The 21,248-nt window shown below is 47.9% G+C and overlaps 1 protein-coding gene and 1 long non-coding RNA gene across 9 annotated transcripts in view; one reads left to right on the top strand and one right to left on the bottom strand.

Annotated features, from left to right (window-relative positions):
* BEND7 (BEN domain containing 7) overlaps positions 1 to 16,362 on the top strand; it is a 47,545-nt gene extending 31,183 nt beyond the window's left edge. For 3 of the 8 annotated variants that reach the window (XR_014573487.1, XR_014573488.1, XR_014573490.1), the window contains 4 exons: positions 1,118 to 1,237; positions 9,730 to 9,780; positions 10,404 to 14,212; positions 14,365 to 16,362. Coding sequence is in view for 4 of the 8 variants with exons in the window: in XM_083803534.1 (XP_083659660.1) it covers positions 1,118 to 1,237; positions 9,730 to 9,780; positions 14,365 to 14,426 (233 nt within the window). In the remaining 4 variants the exon portion in view is untranslated. The remainder of the gene's footprint in view (positions 1 to 1,117; positions 1,238 to 9,729; positions 9,781 to 10,403; positions 14,213 to 14,364) is intronic. The other 5 variants (XM_083803534.1, XM_083803533.1, XM_083803536.1 and 2 more) reach the window with 3 other exon arrangements.
* On the bottom strand, positions 15,628 to 21,158 carry LOC310883391. Its single transcript, XR_014573503.1, has 2 exons — positions 20,124 to 21,158; positions 15,628 to 20,004 (listed from the first exon to the last, which is right to left on the bottom strand). It is a non-coding gene; the product is annotated as an uncharacterized lncRNA (long non-coding RNA).
* Positions 21,159 to 21,248: the final 90 nt, after the last annotated feature.

Here is a 21,248-nt window from a genome sequence, read left to right as displayed (position 1 = left end):
TAGGAGTCTTAAGGCATCAGTCAGGCTCCCATTGTATTAGGGACCATATGAATTGAGAAGAGAAAGATCATTTCTACCTTCGAGGAGCCTGTGAAGCGTTGCAAATCGGACACTGGCAATATACGGGGCTGTACTGACTTCTCTGGGAAACCTCCTGAGTCGGTCCAGGCTGCAGAGAAAAACATTGTTAATGCCTTTCATGCAATGGCTTTGTGAAGTTGTTAACATGAAAAGAATTCGGAGGGTGTGATTACTTTGGGTCCCTTTGTGCTTAGCAGCTAGCACTGCTTCAAAAGTCTGTGTATAAGAATTCTAAAATTGACAGTTTTTGTTGCATGCTTCTCCACCCTATTTGTGTGACATTTATTCCCAAGGATGACAAATTCCTTCAGCTGGGACCAGTTTTCTTTCTTTGTTTGCTGGTCGTTAGTGGACGGTTGGCTCTGAGGCCTAAGCCCAAGACTACAATAGCAATACTAACAGCCATAATATTGTTTCTATTTTTGCTCTCGTTGACTTTGCACACACCTCTCAGTTGTGTGGTGAAAATCAATTGCATCAGTTTCGCTGCATTTATAATTTCCTATATTGTTTGGTTTGCTGTAAATATGGCACAGAATTTCCTTTTGTGTATGGGTTTAAAGACAATGTTGTTCATACATGAGCTATTTTTACAAAAATATAAAATTGGACCTATATGGTATTTGTTTTTCTCAAGCAAATCTGCTTTTTTAGTAGCTTTATAAAGGTTCTGTTCCACCCAGCTTGGCGGTATGAGAACTGTAGAGATTTCTGCAGTGATAGGTCTTGTGTCTTTCAACAGTTTGCTTGCTGATTAGAAAATGAGACTGAGAGGCCACCAAATGACCAGATGTTCACTTCTCTACTTCTACCGTATGGAAGGCAGCATTTAGAAGTGCCTACCACATCTGGAGACTCGGTTCAAAGTACTTACTCTGTGAAACATTGAGTTTGACCCTGTTTTTGCAATCCTAGACTTGGCCATTGAAATGCTCTTTGTTAAGCTGACAATTTGATGTAGTTTGTTTGTAATCTTCCTCAGCCTCCTTTTCTCGGTTGTGGTGGCACGTTTGAAAAAGATATCTTTTTATTTCAGTCTTCACAGAAAAATACTGCACTGCTAACCATGTGGATAAACTTCCTGGTCCTAGGGACTGGGTCCAGATCCTTCAGGATCAAATTAAACTGGCAAGAAGACGATTAAAAAGAGGCTCAGGTATGTATAAAAAAAAAATAAGGAAAAAACATGTGAGTGTAAGACTAAAATCTGAGAGCCTTTTCTTGTTGACTGTAAGCGTTGTACACGGTCACTCTGTGAAAATTTGACCTCCCAGATTTTAGCAGGTTTCTGTGTAAAAGTACGGGGTGACACGTTCAGGAGCGGTCTTTGCAGCTAAAGTCTTTTTCAATGTTGTCTCCAACCTCTTTGCATTAGCAACCAAAACTTTCTTAGAATCATCTCCTGAAGTGGAAGGGACCCATGGGGATCTTTGAGTCCAACTCCTGATCCCACCCGGGGCAACCTAGGAGTTAACCCATCTATCTATGAGCGTTCTTCCCAGCGTTTTATGGGATTTGAGTCATAAACCAGCTGATCCAGCCAGGGTTGTGGGCAGAAGTTTTTAAATTCCCTGTTATTTGGCCCTGCCAAGCCACTTACCGTACTGTTAGGCCATAACCTAAATTACCTTTCCTTCCAAACTCTGCGTCTCTGGGAGGACAGAGGAGTTTTCTCACACTCCTTGCGAAAGAATCGGCATCACTCTAGCAAAAAAAAAAGACCCTCCCACGCTGGTTGTGCCTGTGAGGACCTACCAAAGCAGAGGAGTGTGCTTGCCAGCAGTGAGTAACAGGTAATTTGGGTAGGGATTTGCAGCAAAGCCGCTCAGCTTTGCAGAGTAACGTGCAGGGCAGCTTGGGACCAGCCTGACAGAGCTCGCTGGGCAGCGAAGGCACAGTTTGAAGCACCCACCCTGAGAGCATCCGGCTGCGTCGCTTTGCCCATGGGCTCTCAGTTGCAGTGATGAACAGCAGTGCGCAGTCCTGAAATCCCCCGTGGAGTTCACAGGAACCTGAAAGCAATATCGCTGATTAAGAGATGTTTAATTACTTTGCAAACCTGAACCAGTCTCCTTCCCGTCTTCGTGCCTTGTGTCCTACAAGGGGCTTTCTTCACGCTTCCTGCTTTTCCCTTCTGGTGTCTCTTAAGGCTCTCTTGTGGTCATATTTCCTGCCCATCTCTCCCTTGGAGCATCTGACTTCACTGTCTGAGGTGCGTCTCTTGTGCCCACGTCCTTAAACGTGTTCCTTCACCGTTACCATGTGTAGCTGACTGCCTCTTCCCCTCTTCCCTTCTGCCCCTCACCACAATTAAGTGCCGATTAGCATCCACGGGTTGAGGAATGGGAAACTCGATGGCTCAGCAGGGGATGCAGTGGTCCTGCTGGCTATGGAGAGGTGAGCTAGACTGCAGGAAAAGGCAAAAACATCTCTCTCCGGCTCCATGTGTCAGAGAGCCAGTGTTTTCTGTCCAAACACACGCTGGCATCTGAATTCTTTATCCGCAGCTCTGTTAATGCCAGGAGGAAAAAGCGTAAAACTAAGGAGAACGAGGAGCACCCAGAGGTGGGGGAAATGCAGATTATTCAGTAGCATAAGCTTCCCACCACTAGAAACCACCACTAGCCTTAAAAAGGGCTTTTTGTGCATGTTGGGGAGGGAGGAGAGAGGGACACAAGGTAATCTCGTTAAAGACAGTGTCAGCTCACTGAGGTTGTACAACAGGACTGCTTTCTGCCCCTTCCAAAGGCTGGCTGGGCAGAAGGCTGGAAATGCAGTTTCAGGCTCTGATAAGGTGAAGAGCACAGCGTGGGATGCGGGCAAAAGAGGGTCTTTGGGTTGTCTGCAGGAGATCCCTCAGGGAAGAGGATTGACCTAATTTTGTTTGGATTTTGGTTTTCTTTCATCCTTTTTTATTTGCTTTTCTTGGTGCCTCTGCAGGGTATTAATTAAAATGACAATGCCGTTCTGCTTTTGCCTTTTAAACAGGGCCACTTCCATCTCTGGTCCTTTCTTGGGATGGCAGAATCGAAGCAGAGGATATTCTTTGTACGTGGGCAAGACTATGAAGAAAAATAAGCGAGGCTGAGTATAGTGAGGGTGAATAAGATAGGCTCCCGTCTCTGTCCCTGCCTGCAGAGGGAAGCTAACTCATCAGCCGGCGTGGGCATGAGTAGTAAACAGAAACACACCTAACAACCCCTCAGTTTTTCCTGTTGTTTGGTTTGCTCACTGATCCCTAAGCGCATCGTTTTCTTCCTGCCACTTGGCCACAGGCAGACACGTTCTTTTAGATGCAGCAGGAGCGACTGAAAATGCCGCTGTTGTGGACAGTATCCACTGCTTGGAGTTCCCCCTTCTACCGCAGAGCAGGAGCAAACAGGTTGCAGTCTTCATCTCGTTGAAACAAGGTTACTTGGTACTTGAGTGTTACAGCCGTGAGCTTCTGGTACGAGGAGCACAGAGCTGATCAGATGACGTCTCCATCCAGTCCCATATTTTGTTTCCTATGATGCCCATTAGTAGATGCCCAGGGAGGTCCCCAGGGCCAAGGGAAAGATGGGATGTTTGCTAGCACAGTCTCACAGTCCTCAGAAGTCTTAGCCTGATTTAAACCTGGCTGCGTGGGAACAATGCAAATGTGAACTATTCATTGTGAAACCTTTCTAAAATTGTCAGCGCTGTGGGTAACTCGCCGAGACCAAAATGGGAGAGGAGGGCAGTTACGGAGGGAGGTTTGATCTGCTTAGGGGAAAAGATGTTCCCAGCCTTCATCTTGCAAAACGCTGGCTTTAAGAACCCGAAAACCCCCAAGCAAGTGTCCTCGCTTCCCTACTCCCCAGTCACCCTCTCTTAGCTTTGTCTACGTTTGCTCCCTGCAAAGCTCCAGCTAGGCTTGTGGGCATGGGCTGAGGTTCCCGAAGAACAAATTGGAGCCAGCATTAAGCTAGATTGATCTGAGACTTTCTAAGCCGTCCTGTCTCCCTGCTGGCTGATCATGCTGCTTTATCTAAATCAGTTTCGAGTTTGTTTCGATGCACAGGCTTTATCTGGGAAAAGCTTAAGGTGGTCTATTTATTTCACAGAAACCACAAAACAACTTTTTAGTCACCACTGAGTTGTGCTAAATTTGAACAGCAGAAGTATTTAAGAGACAAGGGGCAGGCTTTCCATTCTGTTTGCCTTCCCCTGAGCCATTTAGTCTATCCTCTGATTAGTTTCTCACTTCAAACCAGGCAATAAGACACTGCATTCATGAGCAGCCCTGTCTGCTTTATCCTGTAGAACATTATTTCAGTCTGATAACGTAAATCCTGCTCTAGCTTTCAGTGATATTAATGATTTCAAAGTATTCTAGCAAATGAGTGAGATAGGTCTGCTTTTTGTACCTCTCTCTGTAGGGTGTATTCTCTTGAGGATTCCCAAATTAATTGAAATCATGATCACTGGATGATAGATGCTGTCCAGCTTCAACCTTATTTATCATGTTTGGCTCATCTCCTAGAATTAGGGATGGAAAAGCTCCCTACTTGGGAAGCTAATCAAAAAAAAAAAATCCACTTAAAAATTCTGCTTTCTAGAAAATAGTTCCCCTGTGTGGATTTTGAAAGGTTGTTATCCTAAACCAAATAAAAATTCATTTAAGTTCGGAATCAGTGACAATATTTTTCATAGCTAGAAATATTCTTTTTTTAATTTATTTATTTTTGCTTTGGCTTTTTCTTAGTTCTTTGAGATTATTGCCTGAGATCTGAGACTTGGGTAGGGTTTTTTTTTATTTGTTAGATCTGAGAATAAAGCTGTCACTACCATTAAATTTTTATTGGCCTTGTTCAGTCTTCTCAAAATTTCACAAGTCGGCTGTCACAAAGGGGAGAAGAGACTGCGAGGTTAATGTTACAAACAGATGTTATAATTAAAATTAAATAGTATGATAATATTCCTCAGCCTCGACGATCGGTCCCGTTTCATGCCAGCAGCACAGCGTCCTGGGGCACAGCTTCGGAGTGCCAGATCTGCCTTTCTCCCAGCAGAGAAGCTTCTTGGCTTCTGGCACGGGATGCAAAGTGGCCCTGGAAGGGAAGGAAGTCAAAGGAAAAAAAAAAAAAAAAAAAGATGTGTAGGTTTCCTCTTCTTTTAAAGCAGTGTGAATTACTGTGCAAATCATCTCGTCATTTACTCGGCGCGTTCCCCACCGCGTGGTCTTTCCACCCTACAGAGAGAACATGGGTCGGGGGCTGGCGGCCTTGCCAGTGGCCTTACAGAGCCAGGCGAGCGTTAGCATAAAGATCTAAGAAGGGCGAAATCCGAAGGACTCGCTGCTCGTGTCACCTCTGTGCTAGCCATAGTATGGAAGCCTTTTGATTACTAAACTCTTCATCCCTTAATAAGCAGCGGGTCAGGGGCCACACATCTCTTGCAGGAAGTTCTTCCTCCCTTTTTACGTTTTGAAGGGAGTACATAATCCATTAATCTGTAACGTCTGCCCGTTGCGTAGCCAGGCAAGTTGATGCTGTGTGACTAACGCTCCTGGAGTACCGAGGGTAGGAGCCGTTCCTGCAAAGCGATTGCTTTGTGCATAACCTGGAAGCTTTTGATTGCCGTACTCAATAAAGGAGAACGTAGCGATGTTGGAAAACATGCCGAAACTTTTCAGGCAGGATTAATTTAAATTACAATTCCATGACGTTTCATCCTTGAATTGTTGTTTAAAATTAATATTACTTTGTTGCAATGTAAAATGGTGGGAAAAAAGGAAAAATACTTGCACGCTTTTTGGAAATTTGCCTTTTCTCCCACATCCTTGTTCAAACCCCTGCTTCCATTGCCTCGTGTAACGTTTTGGGAGGGGGGTAGAGGGGCTTGGTTGTTTTTTGGTTTTTTCTTTCTATTTCTCTTCATCCTTCTGATTTCCCTGTTTTGTGCTTCTGATCCGATGCCTATGTATTATAAGAGATTGTGTTGATTTTATTTTTTTTTGCTTAGCAATAAACACAAGACCAGGAAGGATGTCGGATGTAAGCCCAAGATGTGACACACTGCTTTCGTGGCTAGTATCTTAGATAAAGATAGCGATATTAAAATGAGCTACTCTTGCAACAATCTTGCCAGCCCTGAGCATACATGTACTGCTGTCCAAGGAGAAAAACAGCAGGTGTACACTTAACAAACATGGACACCAGAAGCTAAACAGTTTTTTTGGGAAAAAAACAGACCTCTAAGGAAATGGCTGGTAGGATTGTTTTGCAGTAGCTGTTGAGCTCTACCTAAGCAAAGGACAGAAAAGAGTGTTAGAATTCCCACAGCAGAATCTATTCCTGCTTGCCTTGTCTTGCAGGCTGGCTCAGGACATGTGAAGTTTGGCTGGCAGTCCCTGGGTGTGGTTGTTGAAGGCAAACCTTCTTTCCTGCTTGGAATGCAATGGGAGAAGGTGCTGCTTTACATCCATGTTAGGAGGTCCACGTGTTTATCACGCACTTGTGAGCAGGAGCTTTGCTGGTCGTACTTCACCTGAAGCTGTGGCTACACATCCAGTGTCATCAAACCAACTGGGACAGCCACTGAGAAGTGCACGTCTTGTTCCCACTCCCTTCCTGGCACTGGCAAAAGCATTCACGTGGCCACGTTGTCAGTTTTTAACTGGACCTGACCTCTGTGGCCATATGAACGTTTGTGCTGGCGTGAGGAACGGGGCTGGAACAATCGGTGGTGAGCTGGACCTCATCTATCAGCACCGTATCGGTCTTGTGCCAGATTAAAATGGCCAGGTAACTACTCTGTTATCAACAAAGTTGGTTCTGCAAATTTGGAAACTCAAGCCCTTATCTGCGGAAAGCCAAGTACTTCCTAGCCTCTGTTTGTTTCTGTGTGACTCCTTCCTCTGAGTTCGAGTTTAGCCAGGCGTGAGGAGGGCAGTAAGGTAGAAAGAGAACCACATTTCTAGAGCTGCTTCTGGAGTCGCTGCTGAGACTTCCAGAAAACCTCTCACTGGAGTGGACAGTGTAGCTGGTGGCATGGGCCTTGATACTGGTAGAGGGAAGACTTTCAGACTATTGCCAGCATTCATGTCATGTCTTGCTTCCCCCATTTTCATGGCTTGGGTCCCTTCAGCCCATGGGGCCGTTTACGGTTACATCTCTTGCGTGCCGTGCTGCAGAACCACTTGGTGCAGGTAGTTCTTCGTAACATAGCTACAAGTTGGCCTCAGAGTGTGACCGCAGTAGTATATATCCTATCGGTTCTTTCCTAGCCACTCATTTCACCACACTGTCTCCTCCATCCAGTCCTTCCATCGCTGTTAGTCCAGTCCAGATGCAAACCAACGTAGAGGCAGAGAATCATGTAACCTCTTCCCATTTATTGAGCTCCACGCTCCTTCCAAAATTACAGATTTTTTGCAATAAGCTGTAGCAAGCACTTAATTTCTTTCTGCTCAGTGTGCCCCCCTCTCACAGGAAGGAGAAAAAGTTATCAGTTCAAGGCACAATCAGAGTAATTTGCAGGTCTGTGTCTTGTACTTGTTAGGGCTCTCAATTTAAACCTTCCACGGGAGGAAAGCTGTTTAATATTAGTTGTTTTTTTGTTTGCTTCTGTTTTCTTTATTACCTGCTTGAGGGTAGGAAGGCTTTGCAGGGGGATCTGGATAGGCTGGATCAATGGGCTGGGTCCAACCACAGGACATTCAACAAGGCCAAGTGCTGGGTGCTGCACTTGGGGCACAGCACCCCCAGGCAGCGGTGCAGGCTGGGGCAAGAGAGGCTGGAAAGCTGCCCGGCAGGAAAGGACCTGGGGGCGCTGGTCAACAGGACCAGGGAAGTGATCGTCCCCTTGTGCACACCTCAAATGTTGTGTTCAGGTTTGGGCCCCTCGCTACAAGAAGGATGTGGAGTTGCTTGAGCATTGCTCAAGCAGAGAAGAGCAACAAAGCTGGTGGAGGGACAAGAAAAGAGTTATGGGGAGTGAGTGAGGGAATTGGGGCTGTTTGGTCTGGAGAAGAGGAGGCTGAGGGGAGACCTCATCGCTCCCTACAGCGACCTGAAAGGAGGCTGCAGCGAGGAGGGTGTCGGTCTCTTTTCTCAGGTGACAAGTGATAGGACACAAGGAAATGGTCTCAAGTTGTCCCAGGGGAACTTTACATTGGATTTTAGGAAGAACTTCTTCATGGAGGGGTGATCAAGCATTGGAATGGGATTCACAGGGAGGTGGTGGAGTCCCCATCCCTGGAGGTATTTAAGAGGCGATGGACGTGGTGCTTAGGGATATGGTTTAGTGATGGGACTCGGTAGGTCAGGTTGATGGTTGGACTTGATGATGCGGAAGGTCTTTTCCTACCTAGCTGATTCTGTGATTCTTTAGTTCAACTAATTTTGCAGAAGTGAGTGGAAAGCATAGAGCCAAAACTCTAAACCGACTTCCGTACAAGTAGGAAAGAGAGCAGCCTCCAGGGATGGATAGCCAGGGGTAGCTGGAGGAAGGGAATTTTAACGTGGCTCAGCAGCTGGATTAGTTCATCTTGTGATGTCCTCATAAAGGCAACAACTCAACATCTTTGTGTACAGCTATAACAAAGATGACCAGGACAGTTAGCTTAGTGTCAAGCGAGAGCTGAACTAAGTTGCTCAAGGTATCTATGGCCTTGGGTAAATTTGGTGCCTGTGGAAAATGTGCATGGAACGGAGTTGGTACGATGCACATCCACCACACCGCACGTGTACGACGTAAGGGACTTCACCTTTATGACCACATCTAGTGTGCTTAAGTGCTCTTGAAGATCTCATTGTGTTTTAAAGGCCTTAAATATCGTGCTGAATTGTCAAAAGACAAAGGTAATGGGATTTTGAATGGGGATTGTGTGGGTTAGGCACCTAATTCCTGTTAAATGCCTGTAATTTACTTGGGGTTCAAACGCACACTCCAGGGTACTACAGCCGGACAAGTCACTGCACATCCGCGGAGCCACATGAACCATCCCTATGCATACCCTTGGCCCGTGGCAAATAGGAGAGGAACAAATTAGGCTTTTAGCCTTCCTTTACCGTGGGCTAGATTAAGGCAAATGATCTTGCACATGCCGTGAGCTAAAAGCAAGCCTGTGTGTATATATACGCTGTAATTGCCTGTGTACCCGCACGGTTACCCGCTGTTGTAATTCTGCTAGGTGCCCACCTGCACCTTTGAAGACTTCCTGCCCCAGCAAATCTCTCTCTCCCCAGACGACCTTGCCTGTGGTCACGGAAAGTTTGGATGCAGAAATTCATACTTTCCCCTTAGGTGTCTGATGATGGCAACTACAGGAGGATGGAGTAGAAGCCGTAGATGGCTTAACAAACAGGACTTCTCTTATGTGATTTTACAAAATGATTGCAGCTCCCCTTATCAACCTCGTATGTCCTGAAACCTTAAAAGGAGCAAGTGTTACTGCAGCCCATTGCTGGCACAACTGCTTATTAATACCAAAGCCTCTCCTAAGTTTGCATTTTTATTATATGACCTTTTCCTCCAAGCAGTGAGTTTTTAACCGAGCGGTAGCAAATTGCAGCTGAGGAAAGTAGATAGAAAATGCAAAATCACTCTATAGTATGTAGCTTTTTAATCGCGTTCCTGTATTCAGTCAAAGTAATGAGATTTCTTGTTTATATTTGTAATCAGCAGAGGCAACTGACTGTGATGAGAAGCCGGACGTTTCTTTACTACAAACAGGTAAAATGCATTAAAATTTTTATCAGCTTCCAATGTTTGTGTTTGTTTATTGCGCATAAGCAGTTTTCAGTAATCCTGCCGTGCCATATACATTTGGGTAATTGCACACGGGACCCAGCTATCTACGTTTTGAACGCCCTGTATTAAAAAAACAAATGCACCGGAATCTTAAAATTTCCTCCTCTATTTCATATTCATAAAACCTCAAGGTTCATGGCAGCAGCTAAGCTAATAAGGCCGGTAAGTCACCCTTCTTATTCCAAACAGGATCTTGCGCTCATCCCTTCTATTTCTGGGAGTTTTCGGGGTTCTTAACAGTGTTATAGGTAGGGACAGACTCAATGATTTCTATTGTAGCATCTGTTCAGTTGGGCAAGGTAGTAGCAAGAATATCTTGGGTTTACAGAAGGACTGCATGTTATATGCGTATGTTATGATAGTTAAGTGTTGTCTTACTTTCTCTTGGAGTGCAGGCACCCTGCCTCAAAGCCTGGTAATTGTTAAATAGCAATGTAGCTATGCAGGGCGGGGGCTAGGAAATACAGTTTTTTGTGTGCTGCTGTACATCGTGTTGAAATCGAGATAGGCTGAGAGTGAATTCTGAAACACCCTCTCGTTAACAGGCAGTTCATTAATAAGTGCCCTGGTGGTAGGAACAGAGTTCCCATCCTCCCAAAATTGCGTGGAGCCAGAGTGTGGGGAGGTGGCCATTCCCCCGTAATTTCACAAGGATGCAGCCTAACACCGCCAAAGCCAAAGGAAAAGGAGGGATGCTACAATAGATGCTACGGATGCTACAAGAGCTTTAGCAGATGAGCAGGGTCACAGCCTGCAGTCCCTTTTTATCGGATTCCTGAGGTGTAACAACAAAGCGCGGCTGGAGATCAGCCGTGCAATTGCTGCGAAGATGAGAGGACGTGGCTGGCATCGGGTTGCTGAGCACAGCCCGCGGTACCTGGAGGCTCGGGGTGGTCGGGAGAGCGACACCGCAGCATCTGCCTTCGGCAGGATCACTTCCTAATCCCTCTTACGTAAGGGCTGGAGAAGGGGCTTTCAGCCGCCACCGCTGCGTGCTGGGGGCCAGAGCAGCAGCTGCCAGCCGCCGAGCACGGCCGGTTGAAATCCTGCTGTCAGAGCACGTGCAGTTACCAAGGAATAGGAGCAGCGAAGCAGCGGCGAGGACAAGCAGCTATAGTCTTGTTCTGGCAGGGACCCAGTGGGGGCTGGGAGCACACGCTCGCTGGGAGCTGCCGTGCTGCTTTCTTGGCCAGCCAGTGAATATTTCAGGGTACTGTTGCGATAATAGGCGCAGGAAGCTCTGCTTTGAGAGGTCTCTTCCAAGTGACATCCTGTTTGTTTCCTTTATCAGGGAGGGAAGCGATTCCGTTGAAAGAGGGCCCTAATAAAGCTTGCTAATGCTACGGAGCGTTATCTTTTCGTTGCTGGAGTAAGCGTATTAAGGCGCAGAGTTACCGGATTGCTGCGCTTTTCTGTAGCTGCTTCTCGCACCTCGTGCTAACGGTGGAAACGAGCGTGCTGAGACGGTCGTGGCAGAGAAGCCAGCTCCCCGTCCACCCTACAAGCGAATCACCACCAGTGCGCTCTGGCTGCTCGTACAACTCGGAGCATCACACCGCACACACGGTTCTCGAGCCGAAATGTTTCTTTTGCATGTGCGTGTCTCCATACTGCCCGTGGAAGGATGCCTAAATAAACCACGGTGCGATTTGCATCGGTGGGGGAGGCGATGCTCGCAGGCCGCACGCCAAGCATTTGACTCACACCCATTATTATATGTGTGTGCAAGTGCCTCTTTATAGTACGTATCAATGTAATATCACACTGTTCTTGGAAGCAAATGATTTAAAGTGATATACAGACAGTCTAATGACAGTAATTACGACGGAGAGCCAAAATACAGATGCTTTCTATCGAGGAGCGTCACAAAAGAGGTGGAATGGAACTTTTATAGAGGTCTTTCCCTGCCTTGGCACAGCTGCTTTTATAGGGGGTGTTACTGACAGGGCGTTAAAAGAGAGCTTTAGCGTGATGTATTCAGCTGTCTTCTCTGTTTAGCTTGAAAATTCGCCTTGCTGACGGTGTTTGTATGGCGCCCGGTGCGGTGGGCCTCCCTCGCAGGTGACATCTCTTAGGAGATAAATCGGGAACGGTCGGTGGTTGGCGTGGGGTGGCAGCGGGAGAAAAGTGGACTGGATCAGGTCGCTTGGGGGGAGTCGTGCCCGAGGCTGGGCTGGGAGGAAAGGTGGGGTGCCGGAGCCGTTTGTGCCGAACATCGGGCGGTTGCTCTCTTGCTCTCCACGAACTGAACAAACTCGGGAAGCGAAAGCGCCCAGGCTGAATTAAATCAGTGGTGAGTGTTGGTGCACAGAAGGGAGAACTCAGATTTCTCTAATCTGCCTTTTCTGCTCAGTCAAGGCTGCCTGTGACCCCGGTGACATTATAACCACGATCCGGGGGTACGTGGGCTGTCAGTGCTGCAGTTCTTCAACCTACGCGTTTTCAGATCACAGCCTATGGCTGGCTGGCATGTCATCGGAGACACCGCAGTTGGAAGCGTGCTCGCTCCCAGCTCTCTTCACAGATGATAGGAGAAGGAATAAGTTCAGATCGGCTACGTTCACAATTGGAAGAGCCTGTTCTTTCGTGCCAGGACGACTGCTCTGAATGTGGCTCATTTACGTAGGTGCCTCCAGCCAGGTTTGAATCTGCTCCTTCTGGGCCCACAAGCGGCAAAGTCCTGGTCTCCGGGGAGAAAAGAGGTGTTTTCTTTCCAAAACCCTCTTTTGGAACTCAAAAGCCTTGTAAAAAATGTAGCTGGTACATTCTCCTAAAACTAAGGAAGATGTTTTTGCCCAATTATATTTTAGCACTTCAGAGCAAGAATCATGCTCCCGTTTTAAAATCACCCTAGATGCTGAGAGTGCCTTTGCTTTGAAGGCTGATGATTGAAGGGTGTTTAAAGAAAATTGGAAGAACTGTAGCAGTTAAACTTGCTGGGAACTTTGGCAGAATAACAGATAAATCTCAAGAAAATGCTAGAAGAGTTGTCTCTAACAAACCTTAGGAAAGCTCTGATAGTTCCAGCTTCTGCGCGTACTAAAGCGGACTGTTGCTTAAGCTGAAGTCTGTGTCCAGAGCTGAGCTGAGACGGATCAGGCAGCTCCCAGGCTAATTAGTGTGGAGTGGCTGGAAGGACCGATTAGTTTCTCGTTGATGTGGGAACCTGAAAGGTGTGAGATGTATCTTTATCAGAATGAAGACGTGGCAGCTTTTGGAGTCTTCCTGTATGAGTTGGCGTTGCAAAAAAAAAGCTCATTTTAGTTTGGTCTACGGTTTATCTAAAGCATCTGGATTTTTTTTATTTTTTTTTAAGTATAACCCGTAAGTTCTGCATACGGAAACAAATTTAAGACAGCTGCAACACCCTTTTCATGAATCCTCATCTTGTAAATCACATTTGGAAGATACGCGCAGCCCAGGGCCAGGAGGGAGCCCTCCTTATACCCGTGCTTTGGACCACCGCTGGGCTGAAGGTTTCATACACTTTCTCCACATTGGGGTTAATTTTGAGATGAGAAAGTATTTTGATATCCCTAAAAGAAGCGGAATCAGTAACATCCCAATCCTCAGGTCCGGGGGTGATACGGCTTTGTCGAGAGATGAGAGCAATCTCTTCGGGAAGAAACCAGCGATAAGAAAATAGCAACGATCCGATTCTGTATAGGTTGTCTCCTTTTCTCTCGAAACACAATATCAAGAAAACGAAACTTCAAAAAAAAAAAAAGAACCTTTTCGAAACCTTAAATATAAATCCTTTATTGTAATATAAATCTTTATCCTTTCAGTGCCTGATTGTGAGTCTTCCCTTTTCATTGGGTTGTGTTTGCCTTTTAGGCTGATTGATGTCTGTCTCCTATTTGCCCTGTGTTCTTAGCGCTGTAGTTGTAATTCTTCTGTCCATCTTTCATTGTACTGTTTAGAAAAAACATGTTCTTAAAGTGGTTTAAAAAGACGGGATATAATCGTACAGCATACCTCTGTTTTTTTGTTGTTCTTTTTTTATTATTTTATTTTTATTCTGCCATATGCATTTAGACTGCTGTGGAGTGGTTTTTTTTTCCCTTTTTTTTTTTTTTTTCCAAAGAACATCCAAAAGTATGTACTCTAGGTTTAAAATTCATGGGGTGCTTTTTTCACTTCTTCAGAAACCAACTTCAAAGTGGGAAGCAGCGCAGTGCAGTTTGTGCCGCAGTCTAACGCGGCGCTTTACATCTGAAGTGGGGCGTACTTTATTTTCTGTGAAAAACTTTGCTCACAAATTCAGTATTGAAAAAAAATAAATCCATTTAATTTGCTTTCTTTAGCCAGTTGGGCTCTACTCTAGATGGAATTCAGCAGCTGCTGTCTGCAGGTACACCAACAGTTTGGCCCCATGTCAAACTAGAATCCAAATATATAATTTCCAGCTTTTTGTTTTGTTTTGTTTTTTAAATGGATGACTGAACTGATTTCTTAAAAACGTTTTCCTTTTAAACTGATTTTCTCCAACTCTTCTTCCTCCAGGTAACCTTTTCGACACCACAACGGATAATCTGATCGATGCACACCCAGATTTTTCTGTTTAACCTTCACGCCGGTGATGGTAGCGGTTATAAAACATCCTCTCCTTTGAGTAATGTTCCTGCAAGATCGGTGCGAGAACTTCAGCCTCCTGCGGGACGTGGACGTCCGTACAGCTTTCCCTTCGAGTTTGTGTTGTTCCACGCGTTTTCCATGTACCCTCAAGTAACGAAACCACCAGGTTGTTTCACCGGTTCTCATCTTAATTCAAGATGATTTCCCTCCATATCTAATACGGTATTTAATTAGGGTGGTAGCCACTCTACCTAAAGACGTTCTCTTGCCTTTGTTTTTTCCTTGGCCGTCGTACTTTCCCACATGATTGTGTGCTTGCGTTTCATCTTAAGCTACGCAGAGGTGGGTGAACACAGCTGGATGACTCTTCCCCTCCGTGGGGACCGTGGTGGCATCTCTCCTTCCTGAACCCAGGGGGCTCGATGAGCGTTTGACTGGTAGAAGTGTCCTGCTCTTGTGCTCCTGCAGACCCGCTTTTCCTTTCCTGGCTGCTGTTTCTCTGTTTAGAGACCCGTAGTGCAAATGGCCAGGCATACACAGCCGTAATTAAAAAGTCCTGGCTGGATCTAGCAGGAAAAAGAGCAGGATACGTAGCAGCAGTGCCCATTTCTGCATGCGTAGCAGGGAGAAGCTGTTCCTCGAGCAAGCTGGAGTTGCCCTCCGCGGTCCCAGCGTGATGGCTCTCGAGCAGTTTTGTAGTGCTGGTTGCTGGAGGGAGGCACGCTCTCCTTGCTTTCCCTACCACCTCAATCTCAAAACGGATTAGTTTGCAGATTTCCAGGACGAGGGTCTGCACACTGTGATTTCGCAACCACTGCCCTTGGGGACAATATTTTTATTATTTTTTTTAAAAGTCACCTTTTGACCGGCACTCTATTGATGTCTCGGCAGTTAAGACGAGTGAATTGATCAAGAAATTCACCCCCTTAGACACAGAAAGCATCGGTCCTTTCAGGTCAGGGCTAAGGGAAAATCTTACGCGGCCCTCCTCCGTGCAAACTGCCACTTCCGCACCTTTCAACAGCACTGAATTCACTTTAAGAAACGTAGGGGAAAAGTCTAGAAGGTCTTACCTGCAACATCTGTCGATCAGCAGAGAGTTTGAGTGGGCTTCCTGCGATTCGAGGGAGAGATTGCTATAGCCTTCACCACTGTGTTTCATTTTCCTTTGTGTATTTTAGGTGCATCTTCCCCCCCCCCCCCCCCCCCCTTTGAAACTATTTGGCCTTTGAGTGTTTCAACTGAAGTGCTATTACCGAGTGGGATGTTTCTTTTTTCAAACTATTTAAAGATTTCTTTCATTTTTAAAACCCCCTGAAGCCCGTTTCTCGGAAGCTGTCAAATCCCCACAGATGTGGCGTGTTTTCCCAGCACCTGAGAAATCAGGCTGCCAGCCTTCCCCGCCCGCAAACGATGTACTTTTAGGAATGACCGTGTCTTCTCGAAAACTGTGGAATATATTGAATGTGCACTGCGAACCTTAAAAAAAAAAAAAAAGTCTTTCCTTCCTTCATGGCTTGGAGTTGTCTGCATAGGGCGGGGGCAGCGATGCCCCCACGCCGTGTGTCCGTATCGTAACACTTCAGCAATGGAATCAGCGTTTTGTAAATTTTGAAGATTGCGTTGGTGTTTACTTACTGTGACTACTGTTCAGACTTTCTTCAGAGATCTTTTTATAGGGTTTATTAGAAAAAAAAAAGAAAAAAAGAAAATCATTCCATATTTAGGTAAAAATGTCTCAATCTTCTGTATATATGTTTTATTAATATGTAAATATTTAGATATTTTTAAATTACTATGTTCTTAATAAAGCGACAAGGGACTAGTTGTGATATGGTGTATAACATTGTGTCGTGTTATCGATCTCTGGGAAACCCTCTTTGTCAGTCCAGAAAAGAAAACCTACAATAAATAACTTTAATTGAACGTGCCTTCCTGTGTTTTGTACTGGATTGCCGTATTTCAGAGGAATTACCTAGGAATTCGTGGACCAGGTAGGGAAACGTATGGAAAACCCCGCAAGATGCTACCACGATGCTGTTTTTCTGACTGGCTCTGATGGAAACGCTTCTGCCCGTCCATCAGAACAATGGCTATATCCAATCGCGTAATAACTCTCGAGTATTAAGTGCTGATATGCTTGAAGTCTAGTTTTAATTGAATTAGGTGCCTTTATAATCTTCACTTAAAAGGTTAAGCTCTGCTTCTATGGAAACAACACATAGGGAGGGCAAACCAACATCCATAATTTGGAGTGGCCGCGAAGAAATACGCCCGGTAATTTATTATCACACCCTCGTCAAGCGTTGGTTAGCCTTAGAAAATATCCCCTGCAAAAACACGCTCCTGGCAATCTCCAGTCGATGGGAAGAGGGCAGAGCACTCCCCGCACCTTGCCCGCTTTCTGCGAGGAGCGCCGGGCAGCAGTTGATGGTGAAAAGTCCTGCGACGGTTTCGTTTCCGCTTCGGTGGTTGCACGGAGCATCCGCGGGCATCGTGTAAGTCACCTAGGTCCCTGTCCATCGTCGTGAGCTGGGAGAGCTCCACCTGAGTCCGAACTGGCTTCAGATCCGAGTGCAAGTCGTCGTTCCCACAAATAATGACCATTGAACTTGGTGGAACAAATCCATCCTTCGCTGAGCGATGATTTTCACCGTCCCACTCTGCGTTGCGAGTCGTCCTCGTGCGGGTTTGTTCTGCTTGATTTTTTTTTAATCCCGGGGCAGGTTAATGCGCTGTTATTTGTAGCTTCGTGATACGATCAGGGACGAGAAATGTCACCTTGTGCCAGGAAACGCAACGGCCCAGAGGCCCTGGCAAGGATGCTGCAAGGATGCTCCAGGACGGAGCCGGCACCGGAGCTCCACGCCGTGCGTCCCGCCGTCCTATTTACGGGACGCTAGCGATGAAATCTTCGGGTGAAAAAAAATCCTTCTGAAGCTTAGCAGGAAAAGGATGTCCTCGCAGTGACATGAAAGGAAACGGGAGCCCGGGCTTTATAAAAAATGCATTAACTGCGAGGCAAGAAGAAAGTCATCTGAAGCCTGTGTGACACGTTGGTTTGGAAACGGCTGGCAGAGGGAGCGCGCCGTCACACCGCCCGGGTTTTGGGGGACTGGCGGCCCCGACAGATCCCACCCTCGAGCTGTCAGTGGGAAGGCAAAGCTGCATCCCCGCTGGGCGATGCAGCTCTACATCGTGGTGGGAAAGGGGAGGCACAGCCCCAGGAAAACCCCAGAGATGACAACGGGCAGCTGGGGTGTCCTACCCCACTGCCACGTCCCCCTAAGGGGACAGACACAGCTGGCATTTCACGAGACTGAGCGAAACCAACCCACTTGCGCACGTTCTCCCCAAAATCTCAGATAAGCTGAGCGCCTTCACCCCTTCCCCGCCACCGGCTGCGTCACGGAGAGGCGGGCAAGGGGTTCCTACAAGTAGGTCAGGTATGATTTCTCATCCGACGAAAGCTAATAAAAGGCACTGATGTGAAACCTATAACATTATGTGTATAAATAATTTAGCTCGGTTGTGTAAACATTGATTCTGGGTTTAAAAAAAAAAAAAAAAGAATGAATTCCATCAGCTCTTCCCCCGCCCTTGCGTGCGTACGTCGTTATGTATGACATAACGGGGGCAGAAAATAATTAGCACTTGGGGAATTTGGAAGCCGGGGAGATGCCCCACATGTTTCTGCATTGGGTCCTTCCTTCACCCAGGCCCTCACAGAGGGATCAGATGAGCAGGGGAGCTAATTACAAACAAAGACATCATTTTTGTCTTGTAATTGCAGGTTTCCGTTGACCAGAGGGCTGGTGGTAAGAGAGGAGGCTGTGTTTTGTACCCCATGTTCTCCCCTCTGCTCTTCTCCCCTCCCTTTGCAGACACATCCACCTGGGAGACATCCCAAAAAACGCCTCATACACAGCGACGCTCCTGCCCCGCAGCATCTCTGGAGGCACTGGGCTAAGAAAATGTGGGCAGGAGGGGGGAGGGGGACGAGGGGGGCTTTGTGTGTCCGGACGCCACGAGCCCATGCAAAGTCCCCAGCAAGATGCAGCGAAGTCAGCACAGGGGGATCTGGGCTGGCACCAGCGTGAGGCTCTTGCTGTTACCGCAGCTTAGAGAAAGCAAAGATTAACGTAATCGTTTAATCCCAAGAGATTTCAGGATTCGCTGAGATACATCTCATGGCTCCATTCATCGCGGCACAGGGGACGCGTGTGAACTGCTCTGTTCCCATCCGGGCACACCTCTGCTCTCCACTCGTTTCCCTTTTCCAACCCCTTACACGTGCACTTAGAGCCCAGCTCAACCCCACGGGCTTTTTGGCTGGTGAGGATAACGCTCACGGACGTCCAACGAGACCCACCGCGCCACCCCAAATCCAGACTTTCTGCCCCGTTTGCAGACACCAGGATGGAGGCAGCGATGACCCCGCTGAGACCTCAAAACGTGAGCGGGATCGGAGCGAGGATGCTGAGCCCAATTGATTTATCTCTAAACTAAGTCACTCGCAAGACACAGACCGCAAAATGTGTCCAGAGTGTCCTGGGGCTCCTAAAACCACCAGAACCGCCACCAGGCTGGCACGAGCTGAGCCAACGCCTCCTTGGCAGGTGGCTTTCAAAGACCTCTGATGGTGGAGACCCTGCGTCCATGCCGTATGAACTGCTCCCGACTGGGTCTGCATCATCCCACCGCCCAGCCCAACGGGGTGCACCTTCCCCTGGTGCCAAAACCCAGGCAGCAGCCTCTGGGCAGAATTTGGGGGAAAATCAGTGCTGCTGCTGCGAGGACTCCTCCGTGTCCTGGCTCCTCTGCCCGTAAGGGCATCACCCGCGGAGCACAAAGCGTGCCAAAGCCCGGTGCGTCGCCAGAGATTTTGCATTTAACATTTTTTACAGTAAGGAGCTCCAGCGCAGCAAATTCGCTGCCCTTTGCTGAGCGCCCATCACTGAATGTCCCTTGGGGAACCGGAGGCTGGAGCGGGAGAGGTTGGTCCCAAAACTGGGAGCTGCTGGGGCAGGGGAGGAGCAGGCAGGGACGAGGGACACCTTCTGCCACCCCTCTGGAGCTGCGCAGGATTGGTGCTGAGCTGCTGAACCACCAACCTCTTCCCAGGCTGTAGGGTTTTCCCACAAGCCGGCACCCACCCTAAAAAGCACAGTGGATGCTTCCTCCAGCAGAAAATCTCCTCCAGCTGGCCGTGGCTTTCCGAGAGCTCCCGATGATTCCTGCTTGCTGCTACACGGGTGGAAAGTCCGGGTTTATGGCAGGGGGGTTTGCCCTTCCTGCTCTGCGCCAGAGCGCCGCGTTTCTTTCCGGGGTTGTCAGAAAAATCAAAGAGGGCAGCCAGGGGAGACGTGAGCAGTCGCTCTTGTGGTGCTGCAGAAATACCCTGGGCTGGAGAGACCCAGGCTGGAGACGCTCGGGAGGACGGCGGCGAGACCTGGAGGACATCACCACGCCGGGGCTCCTGGTCCGGGGCGGGAGGCACCGGCCTCTTGCTCTGAGCGGTGCCATTTGCAAAGCTTCACCCGGCTGGCATGCAGCGGGTGCGCAGACCTAGGAAAAAAAATAAATAAATAAAATAAAAAATCCTGGAAATAAGGAATCGAACGGCAAAAAATCCCGCCCAAGACGGGAGGCTGTGGGCACCGCGCGCCGAGAAGGCGCTGGGCGACCTTGGGCCGCCTGGCTTCTCCTCCGTCCCTCTCCGTCCGTGGGAGGAAGGATGGGGCCAGAGGCAGAAGGAAACCACTTTGCTCCCCTCCAAGGCTCCCAGGCGCAAAGGTTAATGCGCGCCCGGCGCCGTGCCCTTTGCAGGGCGGCGAGGGTTTTGCTGGGGAATCCAGCTCCCTTCCTCCAGCAATAAATTGCTCTTCAGCTATTGCCATCTTGTGGCGCCCGTGACCTGCTGCTTGTGCCTCTCCTCTGCTAATGGTGCTGGGGGGAAGCGGCAGCGTACACAGGCAATTTTGAAATGAAATGTAAATGAATCAGAAATGCCTCCGGAAAAGCCATTAGCATAAATCCAATCAAAGGGCTTTGTTTAACTCGTTAAAAATGACTAAATATTTAGTGAGCGTGGGTGGGCGAGGTGATTCCCGCTCACACTCGGCGAGTTTTAGAAGCAAAACTCCCTCTGCTATCTTAAATGACCGAACTTAGAGGCAATTTTCCATCCTGAACTCTGCCTCCTGGCTGGGTAACTCACAGAAATATCACCGCGCGTGCAAGGAGGCTGACTCCAAAGTGGGATCTCTGCTTCTAAAAGCAGCCCGAAGGCTTCGGGGCCGCGTCCTGCCCACCGCAGGGGTCCCTTGCAGCAAATCCCACCTCGGTCGCTCAGGCAGGGGATGCGGTGCAGCACGCTCCTGTCCTGCCCCACCGACGGCTTGCGCCCATCGCCTTTGCCACGGGCAAGAGCTGCTCCGACGACAACAATTTGGGCCCAAATTGGGAAGGTTTCTTCATCTTGGTTGTAGCTGTGGAGACCCAGAAGGTGCACGCAGGGCTGACGGCTGTGCTGGATCGAGCGGTGTGAGCAGAACCTGCGCTCCGCTGCCCTGGTCCACCCCGTGGACCCCTGGTGTCCACTCCTCGCCCCCCAAAGTGCCACCAGCTTTGGCACAGCCACCAACAGCAGGAATCAAAGTGTTTGTAGGAGCACAGGTCTGTTCCCTGACCTGTTACACTGCAAACATGTGATATAATAATAATAATAATCAGTAATAAACTAAGAAGACAAAAAAGACAAAGACAACAAAGAAGAAGACAAAGACAAAGACAACGAAGAAGACGATGAA

This window comes from Anser anser (assembly GCF_964211835.1).
Source record: "Anser anser genome assembly, chromosome: 1".
Lineage (NCBI taxonomy): Eukaryota > Metazoa > Chordata > Aves > Anseriformes > Anatidae > Anser > Anser anser.
Note: the sequence above shows the minus strand (reverse complement) of the source record. Positions and strands in the feature narration are given on the sequence as shown.